This window comes from Zonotrichia leucophrys, chromosome 19, assembly GCF_028769735.1.
Source record: "Zonotrichia leucophrys gambelii isolate GWCS_2022_RI chromosome 19, RI_Zleu_2.0, whole genome shotgun sequence".
Lineage (NCBI taxonomy): Eukaryota > Metazoa > Chordata > Aves > Passeriformes > Passerellidae > Zonotrichia > Zonotrichia leucophrys.
This window is the reverse complement of record NC_088188.1, coordinates 10,499,070-10,522,088: the sequence shown is the minus strand read 5'-3', so window position 1 is coordinate 10,522,088 and position 23,019 is coordinate 10,499,070. Positions and strand designations below refer to the sequence as shown.

The following is a 23,019-nucleotide window of genomic DNA, read 5'->3' as shown; positions in this document are numbered from 1 at the left end:
TTCCCTTCCCTTCCCTTCCCTTCCCTTCCCTTCCCTTCCCTTCCCTTCCCTTCCCTTCCCTTCCCTTCCCTTCCCTTCCCCCTTTGTTTCTTCTTCCACCACCTGTAAGGAGCAGAAAAAGACACAGTGTTAAAAAAAATATATATACAGTGTTAAGAGTACAACGGGACTTTATTATAGGAATTACTATTAAACATCTTTAAGAAAAAGATCACTTATGGAAATAAAATTCTAAAATAGCCACACTCACAAATGTCACAGATCAGTTTGTTTTGTTCTTTCGAAACCTTTCTGCAGAGAAATGATACAAACATCACTGAGAATTGTACATTTTTATGTAAGAAACACATTTTGGCCCCCAAGCCGGGTTTGTGGCCTTTCCACTCCATAAACCTGATTTTTGTTTTGTACAGCACACAAAAACCCCTCTCCACCTCCATTAAAACCATGCTTTGTGCCTCCAGGATATTTTGACACAGCCACAGAGTGACATCCCCCAGAGGCTGTGCCTGGCCTGGGATGTGTAAGGGCAGCTTGTTGGGGGGTGGTGGTGGCAGAGCCGTGCCCAGAGCCCTGTGCCAGGCCTGGGCAGTGCCACCCACCTGCCCTGTCCCTCCCCAGCCTGGCCTGGGGTGTTTGAGGGCAGCTTGCTGGGGGGTGGTGGTGGCAGAGCCGTGCCCAGGGCCCTGTGCCAGGCCTGGGTGGCAATGGAGCTTTGGTGCAGGAGCCCAGCAGGGTCAGAGCCAGCAGGGCTGGGCACTGAGCCCCCTGTGCTGTCCCCTCCTTGCTGTCCCTCTCCCAGTGGGAGCAGAGGGCACGAGCTCAGGCAGAAAGCAGAGGCAGCTGCTGGCCTGGGGATGCTCCCAGCACACCTGGGCTGGGTGGCAGAGGTGACCCAGGTGTCCCTTATCGAGCAGATTGAGAGGAGGGACAGTGTCCCCCTCTCTGTCCCGGCTCCCAGCGGTGCACAGGACTGGCCTGTGGCCCTGTGCCATCTCCCAGGGCAGCTCACCCATCCCTGCAGCCAGGGCAGGACCAGCCCAGCCCAGCACAGCCCCTCCCGGTCAGGGAGAGCAGAATTCCAGAATTCCCTCCCAGCCGTGGTGCTTCCTGCGCTCATGGAAACCGCGCTGGCACCGCCGCCCGCCGTGGAATGGTGACAGCCTGATCCACTTCCAAGTTTGATTTTCTTCCAAATATGCAGAGCTGCTCTGGACTGGGAGGGAGTAACGGCAGCCTCAGGGCCCCCAGGGCCAGGAGGGCAGGGAAGGAGCCCCTCCTTCTCCTCAGCTCTCTCAGAATGGAAATCCCACCAGGGACTAAAGGATTTTCCATTCCCTGATTGCCCCTTAGCCCCTTGCACATCTCCAGACCCACATCCTACCCTGGGCAGGGCGGGGCAGCCTGGGGCATTGTCTGCCCACTCCTGACAGTTGTGCACCCCACCAGAAGCAGGGGTGCTGCCCACGGTGTGGTACCCCAGCATGGCTTGAGGTGGTCTAACCTGTCACCGTGCTGCCACAACCCAGGATTGCTCCTCCATCCTTCAAAAGACACCAGAACTGGTATGGGCTGGGTGGGGTGGGAATTCTGCTGCTTTGATTTTAGGAACGCAAAGCTTGCTGGCATCCCAGGGTGCTCCCAGCCCATGGCACCTGCCCTGGCCCTCGGCACCCCAGAACTCATCTGAGTGCCGGTGCTGCGGGAGAGTTTTGTGCTACAGAGACAGCGCCCAGACCCTGCAGCCCCTGACACCTGAAACAGCCCCAGACACCTGGAACAGCCCTGCCCTGGCCAGGAACCAGGGCAAGTGAGGCTCAGGGGATGCCCTGATCCCCGGCACGGCTGGAGGGGATGGCAGCAGCGCTCAACAGGTGCAGCAGCTGCAGCGCCGCCGGGGCAGCAAATCTTGGCGTCCACTTCAAAGGCACGCGGGCTCCGTGGGGATTGCAGAGGAGCCTGAGGGAGCCAGCGCCTGCAAGGGGGACTTTTGTTACCAAACCCTGCCGAGAGGCAGGGAAAACAGTTGCGTGAGTGTTTGATGGCTGGGGCTCCTGCGTCTGCCGCCTTCACAGCTCCGATCCTGCAACATTTGTGCTGGTTGGCAGGAGGCAGGCAGTGAAACAGGCACGTCTAGAGCCACCTCCTGCATTTGGCAGGGAGCGTTGTGCCGATAAAGGAGAAGAAAATGTGCTGGCGGGAGCGGATTCTGACTTTACGCTCGTCACTCATTACTTACACAGCGAAGGAATTTGTTTATGTAATTATTTTTAGCCTGACAGCATCTCCGAGAGCTGCAGGATCCCGGCGCTGCGGGCACGAGGAAGGGGCTCTGCTCCTGCCCCGCACCAAACCCAGCAGTGCGCCAGGCCCTGGTACAAACTGTGTGCTGGACACACTTCCACCAGCCCTGCCAGCCCCTGGCTTGGGCTCTGCCTCTCACCTACAGTGAGGTGAGCAGGCACCCCCAGCACCCCACACCCCGTGGGACGTGTCCTGCTCCATCAGTGAGGGTTAAACCGGTGAGGAATCCAGCCCTTGATGCTGCCCCACAAAGCTCGCCAACTTCAAGGCAGTTGTAGCAATGCCGAAGGCAAATGTTTAATTCAAAGTGAAACGCCTAGGAAAAGAAGGCCTTTCCTTTATAAACAATTTATATTATTTGACTATTACCTGATCTGAATCTCTGCTCATTACTCCTAGCAATAATAGACAACGGCTGTTAGCTTCCCTTTCTGGCGTGGTTTTTGTTCCGGTGTGCGCAGAGTGCAGTCACATCAGACCCCTACAGATATGTTCAGGAGTGCTCCGGCCGGGCAGACCCCGCGTGGGACTGGATCCTCGTTAGTAGCGCTGATTCCATTTAGTTCCTCCCGTGCCGCCGGCCGGGGAGCAGGCGGGGCTGCCCCAGCCCAGCTCGCTGGCTCCTCCACAGCCGCAGCCGCTCACTCGCAGCAGCTGCCCGCTTTTTTTTTTGCCTTTTTTTTTTTGCCTTTTTGGCTGATTTTCTCGATAGGAAAAGTCGTTTTCAAACCATTGGTAAGAAAACACTGTGCCTCACTTCGATACTTGTACTTCAGAGGAGTACAGCAGCAGAGGGGGAACAGCCAAAATCTGGGTGGTTTGTTGGGTGGGTTTTTCCTTTTTCAGCCATCTCCTGATGAAGCCTCGTGCACGTCCTGTGCCAGCAAGGAACCCCAGAGCTGGGACCTGCAGGGATGGGAAGGAGAACAGCAGGTGCTCAGCCTCAGCCACACAGTGACAGCACCATGGCCACTGACAGGGCTTGTCCCCACCCGGACACACTCTGGACCCAGCCTACAGCACTGGCTCTTCCTCCAGCCAGGCTGGGCCATGCACACCCAGGTGATCACCCACCCATCCCCAGGCGCCTCTCACCGTTTACTGCCCCTCCTTCGGCGTCTCCTCCTCCTCGCGGAGCTGCTGCCGCCGTGCTTGGAACTCTTCATCTGCAAGGCAGAGGCAGGTGAGGCTGCAGCACCTCCACACCAGGGCACCCCTGCACCACGGTGCCAGCCCGGGGGAGGCAGCCCAGCTTCCCCAGGGCAGGGTCTCCTTGCTCAGAGAGACAATTCCCAGTGGCACTCGGGGAGTTTCTTTATAGATAGAGGCTTCTGGCCCACAGGGTATTTCTGCCAGGCATTCACACCTGAGCCAGCCCTGGGGGGATGTGGCACCATGGACCCAGCCTGCCAAGCCCAGCACACCCAGCACAGCCTGGCACAGCACTCCTTACCATATGCATGTCCTTCCACGTCATCCAGAAGATTTGCTGTGGAGGCTGCTGTCCCCATCCTGCTCCCTCCGCTAAGGAAAACCACTGTGGGGCCAGGATGTGGCCAGGGACCACAGCCACCCTCCCAGCCCATGCTCCAGCCACACAGGAGCCCTTGGGGAGCCTCCCCTGCCCCACAGCCCTTTCAGGATACACCTGGTGCTTCAACAAGTGTTTTCTTTTTGATTTCCTCATCTTTGTCTTCTCGGAGAAGGCTCTGGCGAGTTCAAACAGCTTCTTGCGCGTGGCTGGAAGGAAGCAGCTGCCTGAGGGTCTCACCCAAACCCCAAAACCCCTCCCAAAGCTGCCACAGGCAGGGGAAAGGAGAGGGGCAGGGCCAGGGGAGTGAGAGCCACCCACACCCAACACCCTGTGGTGATGCTCAGAATCGGGGAGGGAGACAGGGACACTTTGGTTCCTGGTGGGAGGTGCTCATGTTTTCCCCTTTTTCTGGGATTTTCATGACCTTCCTTACCCACCCCTCCCAGTGTTCCCAGTGCCCTCAGCCCAGCTGGGGCCACCCAAGGGCCTTGCTCTAGTCTGTGGTGGGAAAATCAGGCTGTGCCTGAGTCTGGGAGAGTGCCAGGTACTGCTGCCATTCCCCCTGCCCACCCCACTCCCAGCTGCCCCCCAGCCCTGCCAGGTGCCAGCCCGGGCCCTGCACACTCACATTTGCCCATGTGCTTGAGCTTGTCTCGGAATAAGGCATCGTCGGACACGGCCCCGCCGGCCTCGCTGGCTCCAGAGGGAGCTCCCTCACCTGCAAGGCAAACACCCCAAACACGGCTCACCGGGAGGGCCTGCCTGCCTGCCTGGAGAGGGGGCTGTGACAAATCATTCAGTTCCAGCAGCAGCCAAGGGCAGAGGGGCAGAGCAGGTGGGATGAGGGTGGGCTGGCTGTGGATGGGGACCCTCTGGGGACACAACCCCTGGGACCAGGAGTGCAGAGCCGTGGGCTGGCAGCACACCCTCACAGGGGCTCAGCCCCAGCACCAGCACCTCCCTCCAGGGTCAGCAGCTCCAAATTCCCCCGGGCTCTGACTGTGCTCTGGGTGTTGGATGATGCTACCCAGTGGATCAGCAGCAAGCCCATCTGGGTCAGGAACAGAGACCCCAGAGCCATGGCCCTGCTCCCCAGGTCTGGGAGCCCAGCTGGAGCCTTGCCAGGCTGCCCAGGCCTGCCCATCCCCACATGGGGCCATCGACAAATACCAGCTCTAATTCTGACTCTGGGCAGCTGCTGTGCTCCGAGGTTAATCAGGATTACCCAGAACAGTCATTATGCCTGCAGGCACAATCCTCTGCTCCAGCCCAGGCAGGGATGGATGGAGGCAGGATGCAGCAGCACCTCCACATGGGGAGGGAGGAGCACCCACCCCCAAGACCCACCAGCTCCCCTCTGTGCTGGGAGGGCAGCAGGGAGGGATCAGCACTTTCCTCCTCCACAGCCACTCTGGGGGCAGCTGGGCAGAGGGATGGGAATGCAGGGCTGTGGGGGATCCTGCTGTGGGGACACAATGCTCACATATCTCTTGGAAGTTACCTGATAATACAGAGGAGAAACCAAAGTCGTTGCTGACAGCAACACCAGTCGACTTGGATTTTTTTGACTCATATTTCAATCGATCTGAAACACAAAAAGCGCAGCGCCCGCTCGATCAGGCCCTGGAGGCAGAGCACATGGCTCAGCTCCCCGCTCCCCTCACAGCCCGTGGCTGCTGGCAAGGGAGGGAGCTGGGCTTTGCTTCAGCACAGTGACCACGAGGCCTTGGGTGGGAGCCTACAGCAGCAGAGGAGCTGCCCACCCACCACAAGCACACACTAGCACACCTGTGGCTTTCCTGCAGGGACAGTGCTGCCAGGACCCTGCAGAGCACCACTGGCAGGGCTGGGCAGGGCTCAGAGGCCATTCCCAAAGCTCCTTGCCATGGATTCTGCTGGGCTCTGCCAGAGATTCTGCAGAGGGCTGGGCAGGGGGGCAGAGCAGGAGGCCAGGGAGCAGCCCGGCAGTGTGGGCAGCTCAGACCACAGCCCAGCCCAGCCACATCTTGTACTGGCTCTGCTTTGGCACAAGCCCTGATCCCACGGGCAGGGCACCGCTCCCAGCAGGCAGAGCCTCAGCAGGGCACACGCCCAAAAAGCAGAAGTTTCTGAAGGGCCTTTCACCTCTCTCCAGGGCGAGCAGGAAGTCCCGGTTCCTCTGGAGCTCCTTCATGAACTCTTCGTTCTGCAGGAAGAGGGCGATGCGCTCGTCCTCCAGGTACTGCTTCCAGCGGCGCTCCTGCTCCAGCGAGCCCTGGCCCCGGGGCACGGGCTGCCGGCAGCGGGGGGAGCCCTGCCGAGGCAAACAGGACACGCTGGGTGCTGCTCTCGGGGTCCCTGCAGCAGCCCCGGGGCTGAGCTCGGCCTCCTGCCCCTCTGTGTGTGACACCGCAGCTGCCCCAGCCCCGGGGCACCCACTGCTGCTCCAAGAGGGGCACCCACTGCTGCTCCCACAGGGGCACCCACTGCTGCTCCCTGAGAGGGCACCCACTGCTGCCCCAGCCCAGGGGCACCCACTGCTGCTCCCACAGGGGCACCCACTGCTGCCCCAGCCCCGGGGCACCCACTGCTGCTCCCTGAGAGGCCCTCCCTCCTCTGCCCAACAGCCCAAAGGGCCAAAAGGGACAAACGGGGACAGGGCAGCACTGCCTCTGCCCCTTGGGAATGGGAACAGGGCAGAGGGGACACACATCCCACGCGGGAGCCTTCTGGAGCTCCTTCAGCAGAGCACAGGCTGGCAGGGACTTTTAACTCTAAGCCATGGGGTTGTGCCATAGCAGAACCTGGTGTGGAGGTACGAGAATCGCTGCTTTATCTCCCATCTCCAAAGAGCAGAGCCTGCAGCGTCCTGCTGACAAACACCCCTGCACGAGGCACGTCACACCTCACACCTGGGGAGCAGCACAGCCTCATCCCTGCCTACAATATTTATCTGATTTGTAGCTGCTCCCAGAGAGCCATAAAAAGCAAAAGCACACAATTACTGGGGAAAGAAAAGGGCAGCTGCTCCTCTCGTCCCCCTGAGCCCAAATGAATTGGCACGCTCCTATTCCCAGAAAGGTAATAGAGCCCGTGCAGCTCAACTTGCAGGGCAATCATTCATGAAAACGTGGCAGGCTGCCTTTGGAGACAAAACGAGAGTGAGGAGCAGGGTGCCTGCAGCCCCTCCATGCCAGGAGGGTGCTGGATCCATTTAGGGGTTCCTGTGTTAGCAAAGGGCTGAGGGATGATGCCCAGCATGTGTTGGGGCTGCTTGTTCCCCAAGGGATGCTGCCCATTGCCTGCCCTGCTGCTGGCACCCAAATGTTGTTTGTAAAACAGCCATGGAGCACATGTGGACTGTGATTTCCCAGGGGAAAATCCTCTGGTTTGCACTAGGTTTCCCACCCAAATTCCACTGCAGCAGCCCTCAAGTGCCCTGGCAGTGCTGCTCTCCTTAGGAGCATTACTGGTCCTGCTGCTCCTCACCAGAGCAGCAGGCAAGATGTTCAAATAATTGAGAACATTAGGTGCTTATGGCAAGTGGCATTTCTGGCACTAATCTGGGACAAAGCAGGAAAAATACCAAAGCTTTGCTGAGAGCTCTTTCACCCCTTGCCCACTTCATTGTCTTGAACAGGACACACTCCAGAACTTTTGGGTTAGTCCACACCTGGTACCCAGCGTGCTGATGCTGCAAGCTCAGGGAGGCTGAGCACGGGGATGGTGTCCCTGCCACCCCACGAGCAGGCTGGAAGGGGTGCCCAAGCTCACCTGTGTGCCAGCTGGGGCAGTCTGCTGGGGCAGGATGCGCAGGAAGTCCTCGGGGAGGTTGCCCAGCAGTGGTGGGTTCCAGTTCCTGTAGTGCACAGTGCTGCTGGGACAGGGCACGTCCGTCCTGTGGGGCAAGAACAGGGGCACCTCTGCTGAGGAGAAACCCACCAACACCAGCACCAGCACCAGCACAACACCTTGTGGCAGCGTGGCACAGGGCCTGGCACAGCAGGGCCTGGCACAGCAGGGCCTGCCCGGCTCCACCAGCAGTCCTGGAAACCACAAAACCCCAACACATCCCCAAACCTGCAGTGTTACCATCAGCTCTGGAGCATGAAAGCTTTCTCAGAAGGTTTGGAATATTTGGGAGCTGTATTTCAAGCCCTGCCCTGCAACTCTGCATGCTGGGTTTTCCTTCTCCTCCCAAAAACCAGCCCAGTGGAGCCCCAGCACTGCAGGGATTTGCCCACAAAGCTGACAAATGTCCCTCTCCCAGTGTCACACCCAGCCTGCACAGAGGGCAGGGCTGGCACAGAGCTGCCCAGGGCTCACTCTTGCTGTCCCACAGAGCGGTGCTGCAGGGGCCAAGTGATCCAGCCGAGGTGTGTGGTGAGCAGCCAGCCAGGGTGGGGCTGGCCCAGCACCTGGTGTTTTCCAGCAGCAGCAGCAGTGAGCGCTCCCCGCCCACGAGCTGATTTTTGCCATTCCACACGCTGCCAGAGAGGCTTTCCGGCCCCTCAGCTGTTGGTGGTTCAGACCCTCACAGGCATTTTTGAGCCAGCTGCGAGCTTCATTCATCTCCCTTGGCTTTGTCTCACTGGACCCTATAAGGAGCAGGGCCAGACAGCCATGCCACGGCCAGCTGGTGCAGCCTGACCCACACAGGGTGCCCAGGAGCTCAGCCTGACCTGCACACGGTGCCCCAGAAGCACAGCCTGACACCAGGTGCTGGCAGAGGTGCCCCAGGAGCTCAGCCTGACCTGCACAGGGTGCCCCAGGAGCTCAACCTGACCCCGGGTGCTGGCAGAGGTGCCCCAGGAGCTCAGCCTGACCCCGGGTGCTGGCACAGGGTGCCCCAGAAGCACAGCCTGACACCAGGTGCTGGCACAGGGTGCCCCAGGAGCTCAGCCTGACCCCGAGTGCTGGCACAGGTGCCCCAGGAGCAGGAGCTGTGCGGGGCAGGGTCTCACCTGGGCGGGGGCGTGGGTGGGGCGCGGGGGTAGCGGCTGCCCAAGGCCTGGCTCTCGTAGGCAGGAGGGGAGTACACGGGAGGGGGCTCCTCGTCCGAGCTGTCCGGCTCCAGGGTCCGCTCCAAGATCTGCAGGGTGAGAGGAGGGGGTGAGGGCAGGACAGGGAAATGTTCCCCAGCGGGCCAGAGCCCCACGTGCAGCAGCAAACCAGGGATGGCCCAGGCTGAATGGTGCTGCAAGGATGGGGCAACCTGCTGGCACTGGGCCTCCTGCACCCAGGGGGCTTTTGGTGGAGTTTGGAGTTTGGTGGAGTTTGGAGGTACTGCTTTCAAGGGAAGAGGGTGGCTGAGCCTACCCTTGGTGCACACAGCCCCACGGAGTCTCTCTGACAGCAGCAGAAGGGTTCCTGATGGGTTTTGGGGTGAGTGAGAGTGGGGAGAACACTTGGCCTGAGCCTGAAGCACTGCCCAAGCCAACCCTTGGTGCAGCAGCCCAGCCGATCCGGGCACTCCATCCTCTGCCTGCCTGCAGCAGCTGAGTAGCACCGTGCTGGGCAGGAGGAGGCAGGATGAGACTGATGTGCCCCAGGCGTGGAAGGCAGAGCCCCCAGAGGGGAGCCCCAGGCCGGTACCTCGGGGGGGATGCTGTCCTCCGAGTCGGAGCTGTCGTCGCAGCCGCTGCCGTCCAGGTTCATCTGCAGGAGCTGGTCGATGGTGGCGTCCACGGCGCCGTTGTTGGCCCTCAAGACGCACTCGATGATGTCGTAGTCCATGTTGGGGAACATGGTCTTGAAGTCCTCCATGGCCTGGTTGAACTCCAGGCGCCGCACCTGCCTGGCGGGGCGGCTGTTGTTGAGCTCCTGGGCGGAGGAGCCGCCGCGGGAGCCGCCGTTGCTGCTGCTGCGGCGGAACAGGCTCGTCATGGCGGGGCGGCTGCGGGCCCGGCGTGCCCGGCTGTGCCCCTGCTCACCGGGGGCTGCCCCGGCTGCCAGCCGCGACCATGGGTGGGCGGCGGGGCTCCCGCTCCCCGCGGCCGGCGGCTCCGCGTCAGCCCCCGGCGCACGGCTGCATCCTGCCACCTGCGGAGGGGACACGGACACGGTCACCGGGGGACATGGACACCAGGGGACATGGTCACCAGGGGACACGGACACGGTCACCGGGGGACATGGACACCAGGGGACAGAGCCACCCAAGGGACATGGTCACCCAGGAAACATGGTCACCAGGGGACACGGACACGGTCACCCAGAGGACACAGTCAACACTGGACACAGTCACCAGGGGACATGGTCACAGTCACCAGGGGACACAGTCACCTATGGGACACAGTCACCCAAGGGACACAGACACGGTCACCCAGGGGACACAGTCAACACTGGACAAAGTCACCAGGGGACACAGTCACCCATGGGACACAGACACGGTCACCAGGGGACACAGTCACCAAGGGATACAGTCATCGGGGGACACGGACACGGTCACCAGGGGACACAGACACAGTCACCCAGGGGACATGGTCACCCAGGGAGCATGGTCACCAGGGGACACAGACACAGTCACCCAGGGGACATGGACACGGTCACCAGGGGACACGGACACGGTCACCAGGGACACAATCACCCAGGGGACACAGTCACCATGAGACACAGACACAGTCACCCGTGGGACACAGACACAGTCACCCATGGGACACAGTCACCCATGGGACACAGTCACCAGGGACAGCACCCAGAGGCTGCCCTGTCTCAGCAGGGCACATTCTGTTCCGTTCCACCCATCCCACTGCATCCTCGTGGGACAGAGCCATCCCCACAGCGGGCCCGGCACGGCGGAGCCTGGACGTGCCGTGCCAGGAGTTGTACCAGCAAAATGCAAGGCAAGAAAAATGGCATTACTTCCACTGCCCAGAGTTAACGTTTCCAGGTTTGACATGTATTTATAAACACGGTAAAATCACTCTTTAAAATAAAACATGGAGTCGGCTCAGAGAGTGTCAGGGCAGGGGGCTGAAATGCTCTGCGGCACGGCAAATCGACCTTTTGGAAAAGCTACCAAATCCAAGATTAACATTCACTTTAAAACCATAAACAGATTATACAGCTACTGCTTCTCGTTTGAAAATGCAGGGCCAAATTCAGTTCTGGATTAACTCCACTGTTTGAAACAGAATTACCCCAGGAACACTTTTGATCCATAATATCATTTTCAAAGGCTTTTTCCTAAGCGGCAGGCAGAGAGTTCAGGATAACTGTCCCTAAATGGTATTTAATGCAGAAGAACGTGCCAAGCACATTTCTTAGCGAAATGGTATAATCAGATTCCAAGCCATTAAGAGGAGCAGTCACCTCTGAAGGTCACCTGGGCTCTCCCCTGCCCAGCAAGACCATGTGTGACAGCCACAGCCCCGAGCTGCTCCAAGGGGCTTCCAGAGGCTGCTGAGAACAAAACACACTTGCAATACATGGGGAACTCAGTGGGAGCTTGGGGAGAAGCTCACCTTTTGCCCCACTGCTAATTTACCCCCACCTTCATCCCAGGGACAGCACTGCTGCTGTACCAGAGGAATCACAGGGATGATCCCTGCTCCAGGCACACCCTGCTCTCCTTCCTGGCTTTTCTGTAATCCTGGAAGCATTTCCATCTGGATGCATCAGTCGGTCCCTGGGCTGAGCAGGTGCCAGGGGCCATCCAGTGCCACCTCCTGTGGCATTTGCTGCCAGGCAGGACAGGACCCAGGGAAAAGCAGCAGCAGAATCACTGTCGGGCACCAGGGGCCATTTCCAAACAGCACCAGGAGCCCCCAGCTCGCTCCTGCTCACTAATAATATCCATTTAAGTGGTCACTCAGCCAGGAACTGTCTCCATCCCGTAATTCAGTCCCCAGGATCAGCTTGCCAGGAGCCAGGCGTGGAGCAGAGCAGGAACAATCCCGACAGCTCTGCCCGGCTCTATTCACTGAGGACAAATAAATCCGCTGGAGTCAATTAATAAAACACTGCTGCTCGCTTCCTCCTCCGCTCCCCTGACTCACTCCAGCCAAGAGCCAGCATTGTTCACACCTCTGGAATTATACTTTAATTGCAATATTGCATGGCTGGTTTAGTCACGTATTAAATTGAGTTGTAACACATTCACAGGGTACACACCTCCTTACAAGATTTGGCTACTCCAAGAGCCTGGACACCCACGGGAACACAGCTTATGCTGGATACACACACAGCCACAATCCAGGGATGGAGATGGGAGTTTCTGTGCAGAACCATTGCCTCAGCAATGCTGTGCCAGCCCATAAACCTCCAACAGCACAATAACCCCCCAAAATCAGGCTGGAATTCTCCAGATCTCCATAAAGCAACCAAAGTACGTGGGCTGGGGAATCTTTGTGTCCCAGCATTTGACCTTTGAGTGTGTATTTAAAGGCTTCCCTGTAACCAGGAGGGCTGTGCCAGGCACTGGCAATCCCCCTGTTGCCAACACCAACTCAGGGGAGGTGTTGGCCACGGGAGGCTGGGACAGCTCCCTGGAAGTGCTGGATAGCAACGTGCTGAGCCATGGAAATCCTCTGGTCAGAATCTGAACACAATTGGGGACAAGATATTTTACAGCAGAAAGGCACCGCTGCACATCTGGCTTCAAAGAGTCCCAGGGGAATGTGCTGGGACCTTCCCTGCCCTGAGATACCCCAGGAATTCGGGGCTGGCAGGGGCCACACAGACCAGGGCAGTTCACATGCCCTGGAGGCTTTTAAACCCATTTTTCAAAGTCCTGCTGCTAATCCAAAGAAATGCAAATCACTGCATCAGCATGAGTGAAAACCCAGGGAAGCGCCAGTGGCGCTGTTGGCAGGAGCTGGTTCCAAACACCAACAGGTATCCGGACCCTGAGCTCCCCCAGCCCCTCAGTGCTCAGGTGGGCAGCGGGGAGGGAGCAGGACCCGGGGCAGCTGGGGAAGGGCTCAGCATGTCCCTGGCCCTTCCTTCTGTGATGTCAGTGAGGGGCTGGGGAGATGCCAGGAAAAGCAAAATCCCTTGGATTTCCCAAAAAGGAAAGAAGAGTTTAGCTGTGCCCTCAGCCCACGCGGGCACAGGGGCTCAGGGCACGGGCTGGGCCCCTCTGCCCTCCAGCCCCACGTGCAGAACCAGCCTGGGATGACTCCTTGGCTGCTGCCTGACAACAGCTCCTGCCCTGCTGCCTGCACAAGGACCCTGATGCTGTGATTCATCCTCCAAACCCAGGCATAATCCCTCACCCTTCTGCTGTGCCCATCACAGGAGGAGCTTAAAGGCTTTGCAGGCTCCTGGTCTGCGTGTCCCCGTCCCACAGGTCACAGGGCCAGCACTGGGTAGGAAGGGCTGCCACAATGCCACATCCACACCAGCTTTTATCCAGGTGCCTCCACAGGGCTGGCACTGGAAATGCTGTTTTGTGTCACTGCACAGCCAGGAGAGCACAGGACACTGTCCCACACGACTGCTGTCTCAGTGCTCAGGCACTGGCACACCCTTGGCTCACCACTCAAACCCATAAAATACAACCAAACAGGAGCTGGCCTTGGGGGGCAGCTCCCTCTGCCAGCCCAGGGGTTCACCCTGTACCACCCAGGCTGCCAGTGCCTTGCACAATTCAGAGCCACCCCTGCCAGTGCCAAGGACGAGAGCAGAGCCAGGAGAAGGCCTCAGTCAGGCTCCTGGGGAGGGACAATGCCCACAGCCTGGCAGGAACATCCTCCTGTGCCCCCGGCATCCTGCCTGGCACGGCTGCTCTCACCCAGCCAGGCAGCCGGCACTCTGTACCTCCCAAAAATGGGCTCTTCCATGGAGGGACGGCCCCAGGGGAAGCTCCAGAGAGGCTGCTGGCCCCAGCTGCCCGGGAAGAGCAGCTGGATAATCCCGGGGGTGGGTCAGACGGGAATGTGGGGCTGGCAGCAGCAGTTGCTCGGCTCAGCACAGCCCCACCGGAGAGCCAGCAGCTGGAAAAGCGCTGGGGCTGATGGCTCACAGCCCTCCCTGCTCAGGGAACAGCCTTGGCACCGAGTGCAGACCAGAATATTCCCTTCCCCAGTGTCTGCTGCGGCTCAGACAGCAGATGGGACTGCTCAGACACTGCCCAGCTCCTTCTCCCCTGCTCTTGCCACGCTGTGCTCACGGATCCCCCTGAAAACACATGGGAACCTGGACCCCCTCTGCAGCCAGGATGGGGGGACACCACCGAGGGCAGGGACCCCCAGCCCCGAGGGCAGGGACCCCCAGCCCACACTCCCCAGCCCTCAGGGCACTCATCCCGTGGTGGCTGCAAGCCCAGGCCCGTGGTGCCTCAGCTGGGGATGCAGAGCAGACGTGCAGAAGCATTTCCATCACAGGATTATTTGGAGAAAAGGGCTGACAGCTCCCCCGGTTCCAGGAGGGAAGACTCTTGGAAGAAGTCTCAAAACTCAAGGATGTTAAAGCAGAAGTAGTGGCTCTGTCCAGAGCAGATGTGCTGAGTTCTGCAGCCAGGCCCCTGCAAGGGGATTGCTCAGTGTGGGAACGAGAAGTCTGGGAACGTGACTGCTCAGCAGCTGCAGGTGTGACTGTAACAGGACTGAAATTGGGATGAAAAGTGTATGATCAGGAACAGAAATTACGCTATTCTCTACCAGCAAACGTGCCAAGGATGTGCAGGATGGGCCCCTAACAGTCTTTCCTAAATCCCCTTGTCACCTTCCTCTCAGCCTCAGGGGATGCTGTGCACCCCTCCTGGGCCCACAGCCCGGGAAAACTGCTCTGAGCAAATCCTTTCTCATGGAAACAAATAAGCACCTGAGGATCTCCTTTAATACTTGTTCTGCCGAGTATTAAAACAGCTGGGTTTAAGCCCTTTTCAAAAGCAAAAGCAATCAGGGAGGCGAGCACAAGTAAGCCCTGCTTGGGAACCTGTGCAGCACCAACCTCTCTGCAGCAGGAAATTCCTCTCTTGGCTCCCAGGGCAAGTGCAGAGGAACCAGGAGAGCCACGGAGTGATCCCAATCCCTGCCCAGGTGCTCTCCTGCTTTCCAGGGAGCCCTGGACACTGCAGCCCCCTGAACACTCGGGATGCACCTGTAAGGGATGCAGCTCGGGGCACCCACTGCTCTCCCACCAGGGCTGCGTGCCCTCCCTCGGGACAGATTCATGGGAGCCCTTTGTGATGTGGCCCTGCACAGCACCCAGCTGGCTCCTAAACCACCAACACCCCGCTAAACACTCTGAGCTGAGAGCCAGGCAGGGCTGCACTGCTGCACCCACCTTCCCTGCCAGTGCCAGGCTGCCAGGGGCTCCTGGTGCCCCAGCCCTCGGTGCCAAGGCAGGCAGAGCCACCCCCTGCCCCTGGGCATTGTGCAGCGCTAATCCCCGCTTGGCTCTCACACCTTTTCTGCTGCAGGACCGCAGCCCCCGCCCCAAACTAAGCCCACGTTAATGAGGCAGCGCTGGATCCTCGTCCAAATGTCGCCTGCCTTGCGAGGCCGCCCTGCACTGGTTTCATTGAAAGTAATTTGATCTTGGCAGGACGACATTCCTAAAATAGTTGAGGGAATTCAAACATGAAATAAGGTTTCCAGGAAGGGATTAAAAAAAAATAGGTCAAGCAAGTGTGAGCGATTAAAGTGACCCGGCATCCCTTTGTACGGTTTAACTGCGACTCTCCTCAACTCCACCTTGCATCACCGTGTAATAAATTAGATCCACGAGGCTGCCCAAAGCAGAGAGGCTGATATAAGATTATTGCAGGAGGTGGCTGGTGTCAGTGACCTTTCCTCCCCTGGCTTTCACCGCCGACATCAAACACGCAGGGCCCAGCTGAACCATCAGCTCAGAGCTCTGGAACAGCGCACACAGCCAGGATCCAGCACTGCCTCCATCCCATGGGACAGCCCCATGCCCAGCTCCCTGCCTCAGTTTACCCGTGCCAAGGCTGGCAGGAGGGAGGCTCAGGCACCCCGTGCCCGCTGCTGTCCCCCCACAGCTGCTGCACAAAGCCCTCGCGCCATATGTCACACAAACCCGTCTGGAACTGCTTATCCCTCTCCTCCCTTTGTGCTCCCAGCTCGGCACAAAAGCTGGGAAGCAGCTGGGAGTGAAAGAAAATAAAAATTCCTGCGGACACAAAGGTGTGTGGCATTCCCTGGGGACGGGGCTCAGGGCCTGTGGAGGATTTGCTGCAGGGCAATTTCTGGGTTAGGTTTGGGCAGTGAGCAATAAAGGGGAGGGGGGAACATGAACCAGGCTGGGGGCAGGGCCAGCCCCACTCCCTGGATAATTAGTGTGGCTGATTCCCATTGCTAATTTGCCATTATAGGTCAAGGGTCACAGAAATTAAAGGATAGGAGGGAAAAAGGGAGAAAGAGTAGAGGCAGACCTTCCCCTGCATCTCTCTGCATGGCAGGAACATACTGGAATGGACTGGGATGGACTGGGCTGAGCCTGCCCCAGGCTGGTGCAGAGCATCTCTGCAGGATGAGGCCCTGGGCATCCCACAGAGGCAGGGACGGGCAGGGATGGGCAGGGACAGGCAGGGACAGGCAGGGACAGGCAGGGACAGCCCGTGCAGAGCAGGCCCAGCCTCTCTGGGGCTGCTCTCCTGCCATCAGGGTTTAAGGGCCGTCGCTCAGCGCGCAGAGGAAAAATCCCGTATTGATTCACCCGGAGCTCTGGAGCACAGACCGCACGAGTTTCTATGGAAACAAAATTAGTGGAGTAAAACTCTCCCTGCCAGCACACGGTGAATTATTCACCAGGACAGGCCCCTGGCCAGAGGGGCTGCTGAGAAGATTTAAAGGTGATCACAGAGTGGCTGCTGTGATCCCCCTTCCCTCGGGGACCAAACCACAGCCAGGGAGGACCAAAGGCGCTGGGTTTCCATGTCGTGTGTGGTGGGAAGGTCCTGCACCTCCCTCACCACATCCACAGCCTCAGGGGTCCCCAGGGAGAGGAGGAGGAGACCTTTCCCCTCACTTCCCCATCCCTTGCACCACAGCAGTAAGAGAGGGCACAAAGTGTCACTGCCTGATGCCCACCTGCCATGCACTGGCCACCCTGTGGTCACCCATCCACCCCTGACACCCAGGATGAGCCTGAGGGCAGACCCAGCCACAGCCCAGCTCATCCCCAGAGCCTCTCAGCAGCACGCTCACAAGAGCCAGGGGAGAGGGGGACTAATGAAACACAAACACAGAGGGTTTTTCATGAGTCACTGAGCCATATGGTGGATGCAAGCTATCCCGGGAAAGTGCCGAGCCAACAATGCAGCGCTGCATCCGCTCGCTGTCCTGGGACACAGTGTCACACTGTCATTGCTTTTGTCCTCCCTCCTGCTGGGTGACATTGCTCGGCACAGGAGAACCTGCTGGAAAGGCTACACCTCGCCAGGGACAGGGATTTAATTAAGGCCCCACGTCAGCCCCCTCCTGCCAGCCAGCACGGGCTGCTCCATCCCGGCACAGGGAAAAGCCCTGGCAGGAGGAGGAACGCTGGGTTTGCTCCATCACAGCACACCACAGAAATTACACGGGACACTAACCTGGATTTGAGGCCAGGCCAAGGCCCAGAGAAACTCTCAGTCTCCTCAGCAGCAGAGTCATTCCTGTGCCAGCCCAGTTCTGGGGGGCAAAGGCACCCAGACCCCCAGCAATGGCTCTGCTTGTTGCCCCCTTTGCCAACAGCCACGTGCTGTGCCCAGCCACCACAACAGGTCATGTTCTTCTTAAAAACCCCTCTTGCTTCTCTTTCATTATTTTTAAGTTTGCATGACTAATTCAGGTACTATTCAGGTACCCCAACCCAGCTGATTTGCACTAATTGTGGCAATCACCAGCCAGGGAGAGTAAAAGGCACAAGGATTTCAGAAGGAGCAGTTTGGGCTCCAGGAGTTGGGAATCCTCCCCAAAGCCTGTCCCCATCCCCACCAGCAGAGCTCCAGGACTGTTCTCTCAGTTTTCAGGAGGTGATCTCCCTGTTCCCCTGCTCAGCCCTGCCTCCTGAGCCAAGGACAGGGCCAGGCCCCTCTGCAGGGTCTGTGTGCCCATCGGCTGTGCCTCCCTGGGGAAGCGAGAGCGAGGCCAGGGATCGACCAGCTGTCAGGCAGAAGGAAGAAATACCACTTCCAGGAGTCAGAGCTCATTTCCCTGCAATAAAAGCAGGCTGGGGCTGGAAAAACGTACCACTAATGGGGATGCACATCCCACACCACTCCAGCCGCCAATACAAAAGCACCCAGGGGCTGTAGCTTGGAAAACTAAAAGCCATCAGCAAGGCCTGGTTTTAAGTGGCACAGCTGTAGATTAGGCCCAGACCAGGGCATAAAGGATCTGCCATTCCCCACATGGATTATTGCTGTGGATGATGCCCTCCATATTCCAATCTCAGCTCTGAGTTATGGCTCCTCCAGCAGATGGAAAAGAAAACCTTACTGCTTCCTTCCAGGGAGGGGAATGGCTCAGATCAGCATCACCCTTAACTGCTCCACTGTCCATCCTCCCCAGCCCCATTATCCCCACTCCATCCACACACACTGCTCTGGGGACCAAGGCAGAGCCAGGTCTCCAGTGCTCACAAATGCCACCTAGAAAGGATGACCTGGAGAGTCTGTGCTTCCTGGAGCTCTTTGTGGGTGGATTTTATCTCCTTTCCCATCTATTCTCAGTGTGCTTTGGTGTAGGGTCCTCACTGCTGAGCAGCCTGCCTTGCCTCTGCCAGGCTCACACTGTCCTAGCAGGGCTGTGGGACAGCTCTACCTCCCCAAAAAACCCCCAGAGACCCAGGCAGACCCCAGGGACCGGGCCCAGCCAGGGGATGGTCCCTGCAAGGCAGCCACTGCGGCTTTGAAGACACACTTGTTTGTTTGCTTGTCGCTGGGCAACAGAGAGGATGGAAAAAATGTCAATGTCATATTGTCACCTATGAGTCACCGCTCAGCACGGCCGAGATGCCCCGGTCCTGCCACCACGAGTGGAGAGACAGGAAAAGGGCCGGAGGCACCCCGAGAGCAGCTCACTGCAGCTCTGTCTGCCTGCTGGCCCTGCTGACACCTTCCCCATCCGCACAGGTGGGGACATCAGAGGCCCGGGCACATCAATGGCCTGGGCACATCGGAGGGACATCGGTGGCCCAGGGGCGGCTTTGGGAGCCCTGGAAGGCGAGGCGGGGATTTGCATTGCTATTTGCATTTCCTAATTGCGCCTGCGGGTTTCCTGGGGCAGCGCTGGCTCCGGTTTCCATGGCAGGTTTTGTGCGGACCTGGAGCACCGGGGGAGGCACAAAGAGGCCACAATGGCGCTGCCACTCAGCCGCATCAAAGGCGGCCGGCGGGGCGGGCCGGGCACCGCAGCCTGTGCCCCCCGGGACCCCCGGGCCATGGGGACAGGGTGGCGGTGCCCTGGGCTGGGACAGCCGGGTCCAGCCCTGGGACACCCCGGAGGAGCGGAGGGAGCCGCAGGCAGCAGCTGCTCATCGGAAGTGGTGCAAGAGCTGGAGCCAGATGTTCCCCCTGCTCTCATTTCCTGTTGTTTGCAGCCAGCTTTCCACCCAGCTCGGTGGGTTGCTTTCTCCTTCCAGCTTCCCACTCCATTCAGGGTCGCTGCTGTGCCCATGCAGCTCCCGTGCTGGCCCCGGGAACGGGCAGAACATCCAAAACAGACCCGGGAAAACCCGGTCCCCACACCGGGGCTGCAAACCCAGCGCCACCGAGCAGGGCAGAGGCTCCAGCCGATGCCCCTCCACCACCCTGGCCATGGTGACAGAGATGCTGCCACCACAACAAGAGAGGCACCCATCTCTGTGCTATTATTTCAAGTTTTTTTCTTATTGTATAGTTATCAATTATCATCACCTTGTGCTGCCTAAAGCCTCCCAGCTCTGACCACAAGCACCGCACAGGCGAGCCCACCCCCAGGGTTAGGGCAGAGCCCCCTTCCCACACATCCCAGCTGGGATTGCACCCTCAGGGCCCAGACCCTGACCATGAATGACCCTCTGATCCCCTCCTGGCTCTCCCGCTGCCACTGCCAGCATCTGTGCCCTGCAGGCTGATAAGCCCCAGCATCCCTGCCAGGCTGTGCTGCTCCCCAGGGCTCGGGGCACCTCAGCTCTGGTGCCACAGCAAAGCCCCTCAGCCACGCCACCAACGCCATCAGGTGTCGGCAGGTTTTGTTCATTTCCTTCTCATTTGAAAGCTCTTTTTAAAAAAAATCCTGGAAAAGTTCAAACTTTCCCAGGAACCTGTGGCTGGGAAGAGGACGGGCACCATTGACAGAAATAGTTTTGGCTGTCAGAGGCTCTGACAGCAGGGCTGTGGACAGCCAGGTGTTGGTGCACAAAGCTGTGCCAGCATCAGGCACAGCCTCACCACAGCATGGCTGGATAACACGGGGGGAAAGGCCACAGGTGCATCACCACAGGAGCTGATGGCAGGGGCTCCTCTGCCATGACCACCACCAAAACCTTCCCAGCACCCCAGCCCCAGGCAATCTGCGCTCCCACAGGGCTCCCCGGGGTCTCATTGCCCCGCTGCTGCACTCCCGCCGAGCACTTCCACAGGAAAACCTCTGCGAAAACCACAAAAAGCTTCTCAGCGCAGCAGATGCCGCTCCAGCCTGTGTTCTTAGCGATGGAGGAGGAGGAGGAGGATGTGAGGGAAGCCACAGCTTCCCCAGCCGCAGGGCAGCCCCAGCGGCAGCCTCGGGGGTCAGCCCGGGATGGTGGTTCTCCCCTGGAAATCCTTACGGCTCCAGCCCCCGTGTTTGTTGTCAGTGGCAGCAGCAGGAGGAGGTGTGAGGAGGAGGTGCGACTCCACTGCTTTTTAAGAAAATAATAAAAAAGAGCCTTTCCAACCCGCCTGGGAGACAGACGGAGCAGGAGAGCACTGCTTTGAGCCGTGACTTGCACTTGACTCCTTCTCCATCGCCGTCTGCCCACAGCGCCCTGGCAGCAATTTCAGCGCTGGACAGGAACCCCAGGTGAGGATCAGCCTGCTGGGATGGTGCCCTCCATCCTTACGGAGGATGACAGGAGTGGCTGAGCTGGGCACCCGGTCAGGGACTCACAAGTCACCAGGAGGTGACCACCAGAGCTGTGGCACACGAGGGCCCGGCCAACTCCTGCACCAAGTGATGCCCACCGGGCGGGGATGCCGGGTGTGAGGCGTGCTGCTCCATGAACGCGGCACGGGGCACAGGGACGATGCCCAGCAGCAGGAAGGCACCAAATCCAAAGCCCCAGTGGCACGGAGGGGTCGCGCTCGGGGACCGGCGATGCTCCGGGGCTGAGCGGGACGCGGGTCCTGCCCCAGGCCGAGGCAGCCTGCCCGCGCCCGGCCCCACGCGGGACGGCTCTTGGGCACATACGGGGATGGCCCCTGGCCATCCCTGGCCCCACTCGGCTCGGCCTCCTTGGCCCCACACCGCCCGTGGGCTCGGCCGCCCGGTGGGCTCCGCTCGCGGGACGCTCCGGAGCGCGGCGGGCGCGGGGCCCCGCCAGGCCCGCGGCGGAGCCGAGCAGCCGGAGCAGCGGCGGGGCCGTGCCGGGGCTGCGGCCCCCGGCGCTCGGCTCCGGAGCGGCGGCCAGGCGGCCGCAACAGGCGCGGCCCCGGCCCCGGCCCCGCCGCCGCCGCTCCGCCCGGGCCCCGGTAGAGGCCGAGCCGGCGGCGCCCCCGCTCCCCCAGCCCCGGCGGGGCCCGCGCGGCTCCGGGCCCGACCCGCGCAGGCCGAGCGGCACCGCCCGCCCCAGCCCGGCCCCAGCCCAGCCCGGCCCGGCCCGGCCCGGCCCGCGCACAAAGAGCCCCGGCCCGCCCCCCCTTACCGGCGGTCGGCGCCGCGCTGCGGGGGCGGCGGCGGGCGGCTCCAGTCACGCCGGGAACCATGGAAAGGAGCCGGGACGGGAGACGTACGTGGCGGGCGGGCGGGGGCGGCCGTGCCCGGCAGCGGGGGGCGGCGCGGCGGGGCCGGGGCCGGGGCCGGGGCCGGGCCGGGCCGGGGGGGCGCGGAGAGCGGGGCCGCGCCGAGAGGCGGCGGGGGCGGGGGGCGTGCGGGGCCCGCGGGACCGGGGTGTCCCTCGGGGTCGGGGTGTCCCCGGGGGGAGCGCGGAGCTCGATTCGGCCGGGCCGGGGACAGCGAGGGGCGGCACCGCCCGGACCCCGAGGTGAGAGAGCCCTGTCGGGGTCCTGGGTATCTTGGGCTTGTCCCCAGGGTTCCCCAGCGCCTCCAGCCATGGGGTCAGCATCTCCGGCCCTGAGTGGCCTGGGGGCCAGTATGTGTGGGGAACAGCATCCCAGGGATGGAGGGATGGATGGAGGGATGGAGGGATGGATGGATGGATGGATGGATGGATGGATGGATGGATGGATGGATGGATGGATGGATGGATGGATCCATCCCAGATTTCTAGGCTGGCTCTCAGCCTCTTCCACACCTTTGGAGTGTCCCAGGCTTCTGGAGCCTGGAGCTCCGGTCTCGTGGTAAGGAAGGGGAGACAGCCCTGCTGCCCCACAGCTGAGCATCCCAGCCGGGTTATAAGCCAGCATCACTGGGAGCAGACAGAAAACAGGCGTCCCTGTATCGCACGCTCTGGCTGACAGCTCGGGACGGGAAGCGATCTCCTCTTACAAATTACAGGAGCCCGTTTACACAGGGCAGACACTTCCCGTTCCACAGAGACCAGAGCGAGACTGTGAACAGCAGCAGCTCAGAGCCTCCACTTCCCTCCCGGCTCTCCAAACCTTCCAGACATGCTGCGGGAAGAACTCCACACTGCTGAGCACCACGGCCTCCCACAGCACCCTGCCACAGCCAGAGACTGCTCGGGTGCTCGGCTGTGGCTGCGGGAGCCCGAGCACAGCTGTGGGATGGGCCAGAGCTCTCACAGGACAGCTCTTCGTGCTGGGAGTTGTCCTGATCCATCATTTCATCTGTGTCTGGGAGATGAGCAGTCCTGGGTAAAGATGTGGAAGGCTCTGACAGGGAACACAGAGTAGGAGTGGAAATACTGGAGGCAAACCTTCGGTTTTCAGCGCCCACTGAACATGTGCCTCATCATTCTCTTCCCCAAGTTAGCGCAGATCAGACTCTTCAAGGCACAGCGCCTTGCAGTGAGCTTTGGTGGCTGCAATCTCCTCCTAATCCAGGCTTGTTTCAGAGAAAACAGGCAATTTTATATCCCTTTGATATGGATCTTAGCTGCTAATGATGCTAGGAAGTAAAGAGAAATGGGCATAGAAATACACAACTATG

General features: G+C 60.0%; 1 protein-coding gene across 1 annotated transcript; it reads right to left on the bottom strand.

The window, feature by feature from the left end:
• Positions 1-2,576: 2,576 nt before the first annotated feature.
• On the bottom strand, positions 2,577-21,694 carry CUEDC1 (CUE domain containing 1). Its single transcript, XM_064729508.1, has 11 exons — positions 21,593-21,694; positions 9,413-9,859; positions 8,782-8,909; positions 7,592-7,715; positions 5,963-6,131; positions 5,340-5,423; positions 4,467-4,556; positions 3,951-4,044; positions 3,758-3,816; positions 3,400-3,470; positions 2,577-3,210 (listed from the first exon to the last, which is right to left on the bottom strand). The coding sequence occupies exons 2-10, from the start codon at positions 9,701-9,703 to the stop codon at positions 3,403-3,405; spliced, it is 1,107 nt and encodes a 368-aa protein (XP_064585578.1). The 5' UTR covers positions 9,704-9,859; positions 21,593-21,694; the 3' UTR covers positions 2,577-3,210; positions 3,400-3,402.
• Between the last annotated feature and the right edge of the window lie 1,325 nt (positions 21,695-23,019).

What these genes read in the sequence shown, in the direction of transcription:
- CUEDC1 (XM_064729508.1), bottom strand. Translation starts at nt 9,703, where the DNA reads ATGACGAGCCTGTTCCGCCGCAGCAGCAGCAACGGCGGCTCCCGCGGC. An exon ending in CCACCCACGCCCCCGCCCAG is followed by an intron (nt 7,716 to 8,781) that starts GTGAGACCCTGC and finishes CTTGCCCCACAG; the next exon opens with GACGGACGTGCCCTGTCCCA. An exon ending in CGTGGAAGGACATGCATATG is followed by an intron (nt 3,471 to 3,757) that starts GTAAGGAGTGCT and finishes TCTGCCTTGCAG; the next exon opens with ATGAAGAGTTCCAAGCACGG.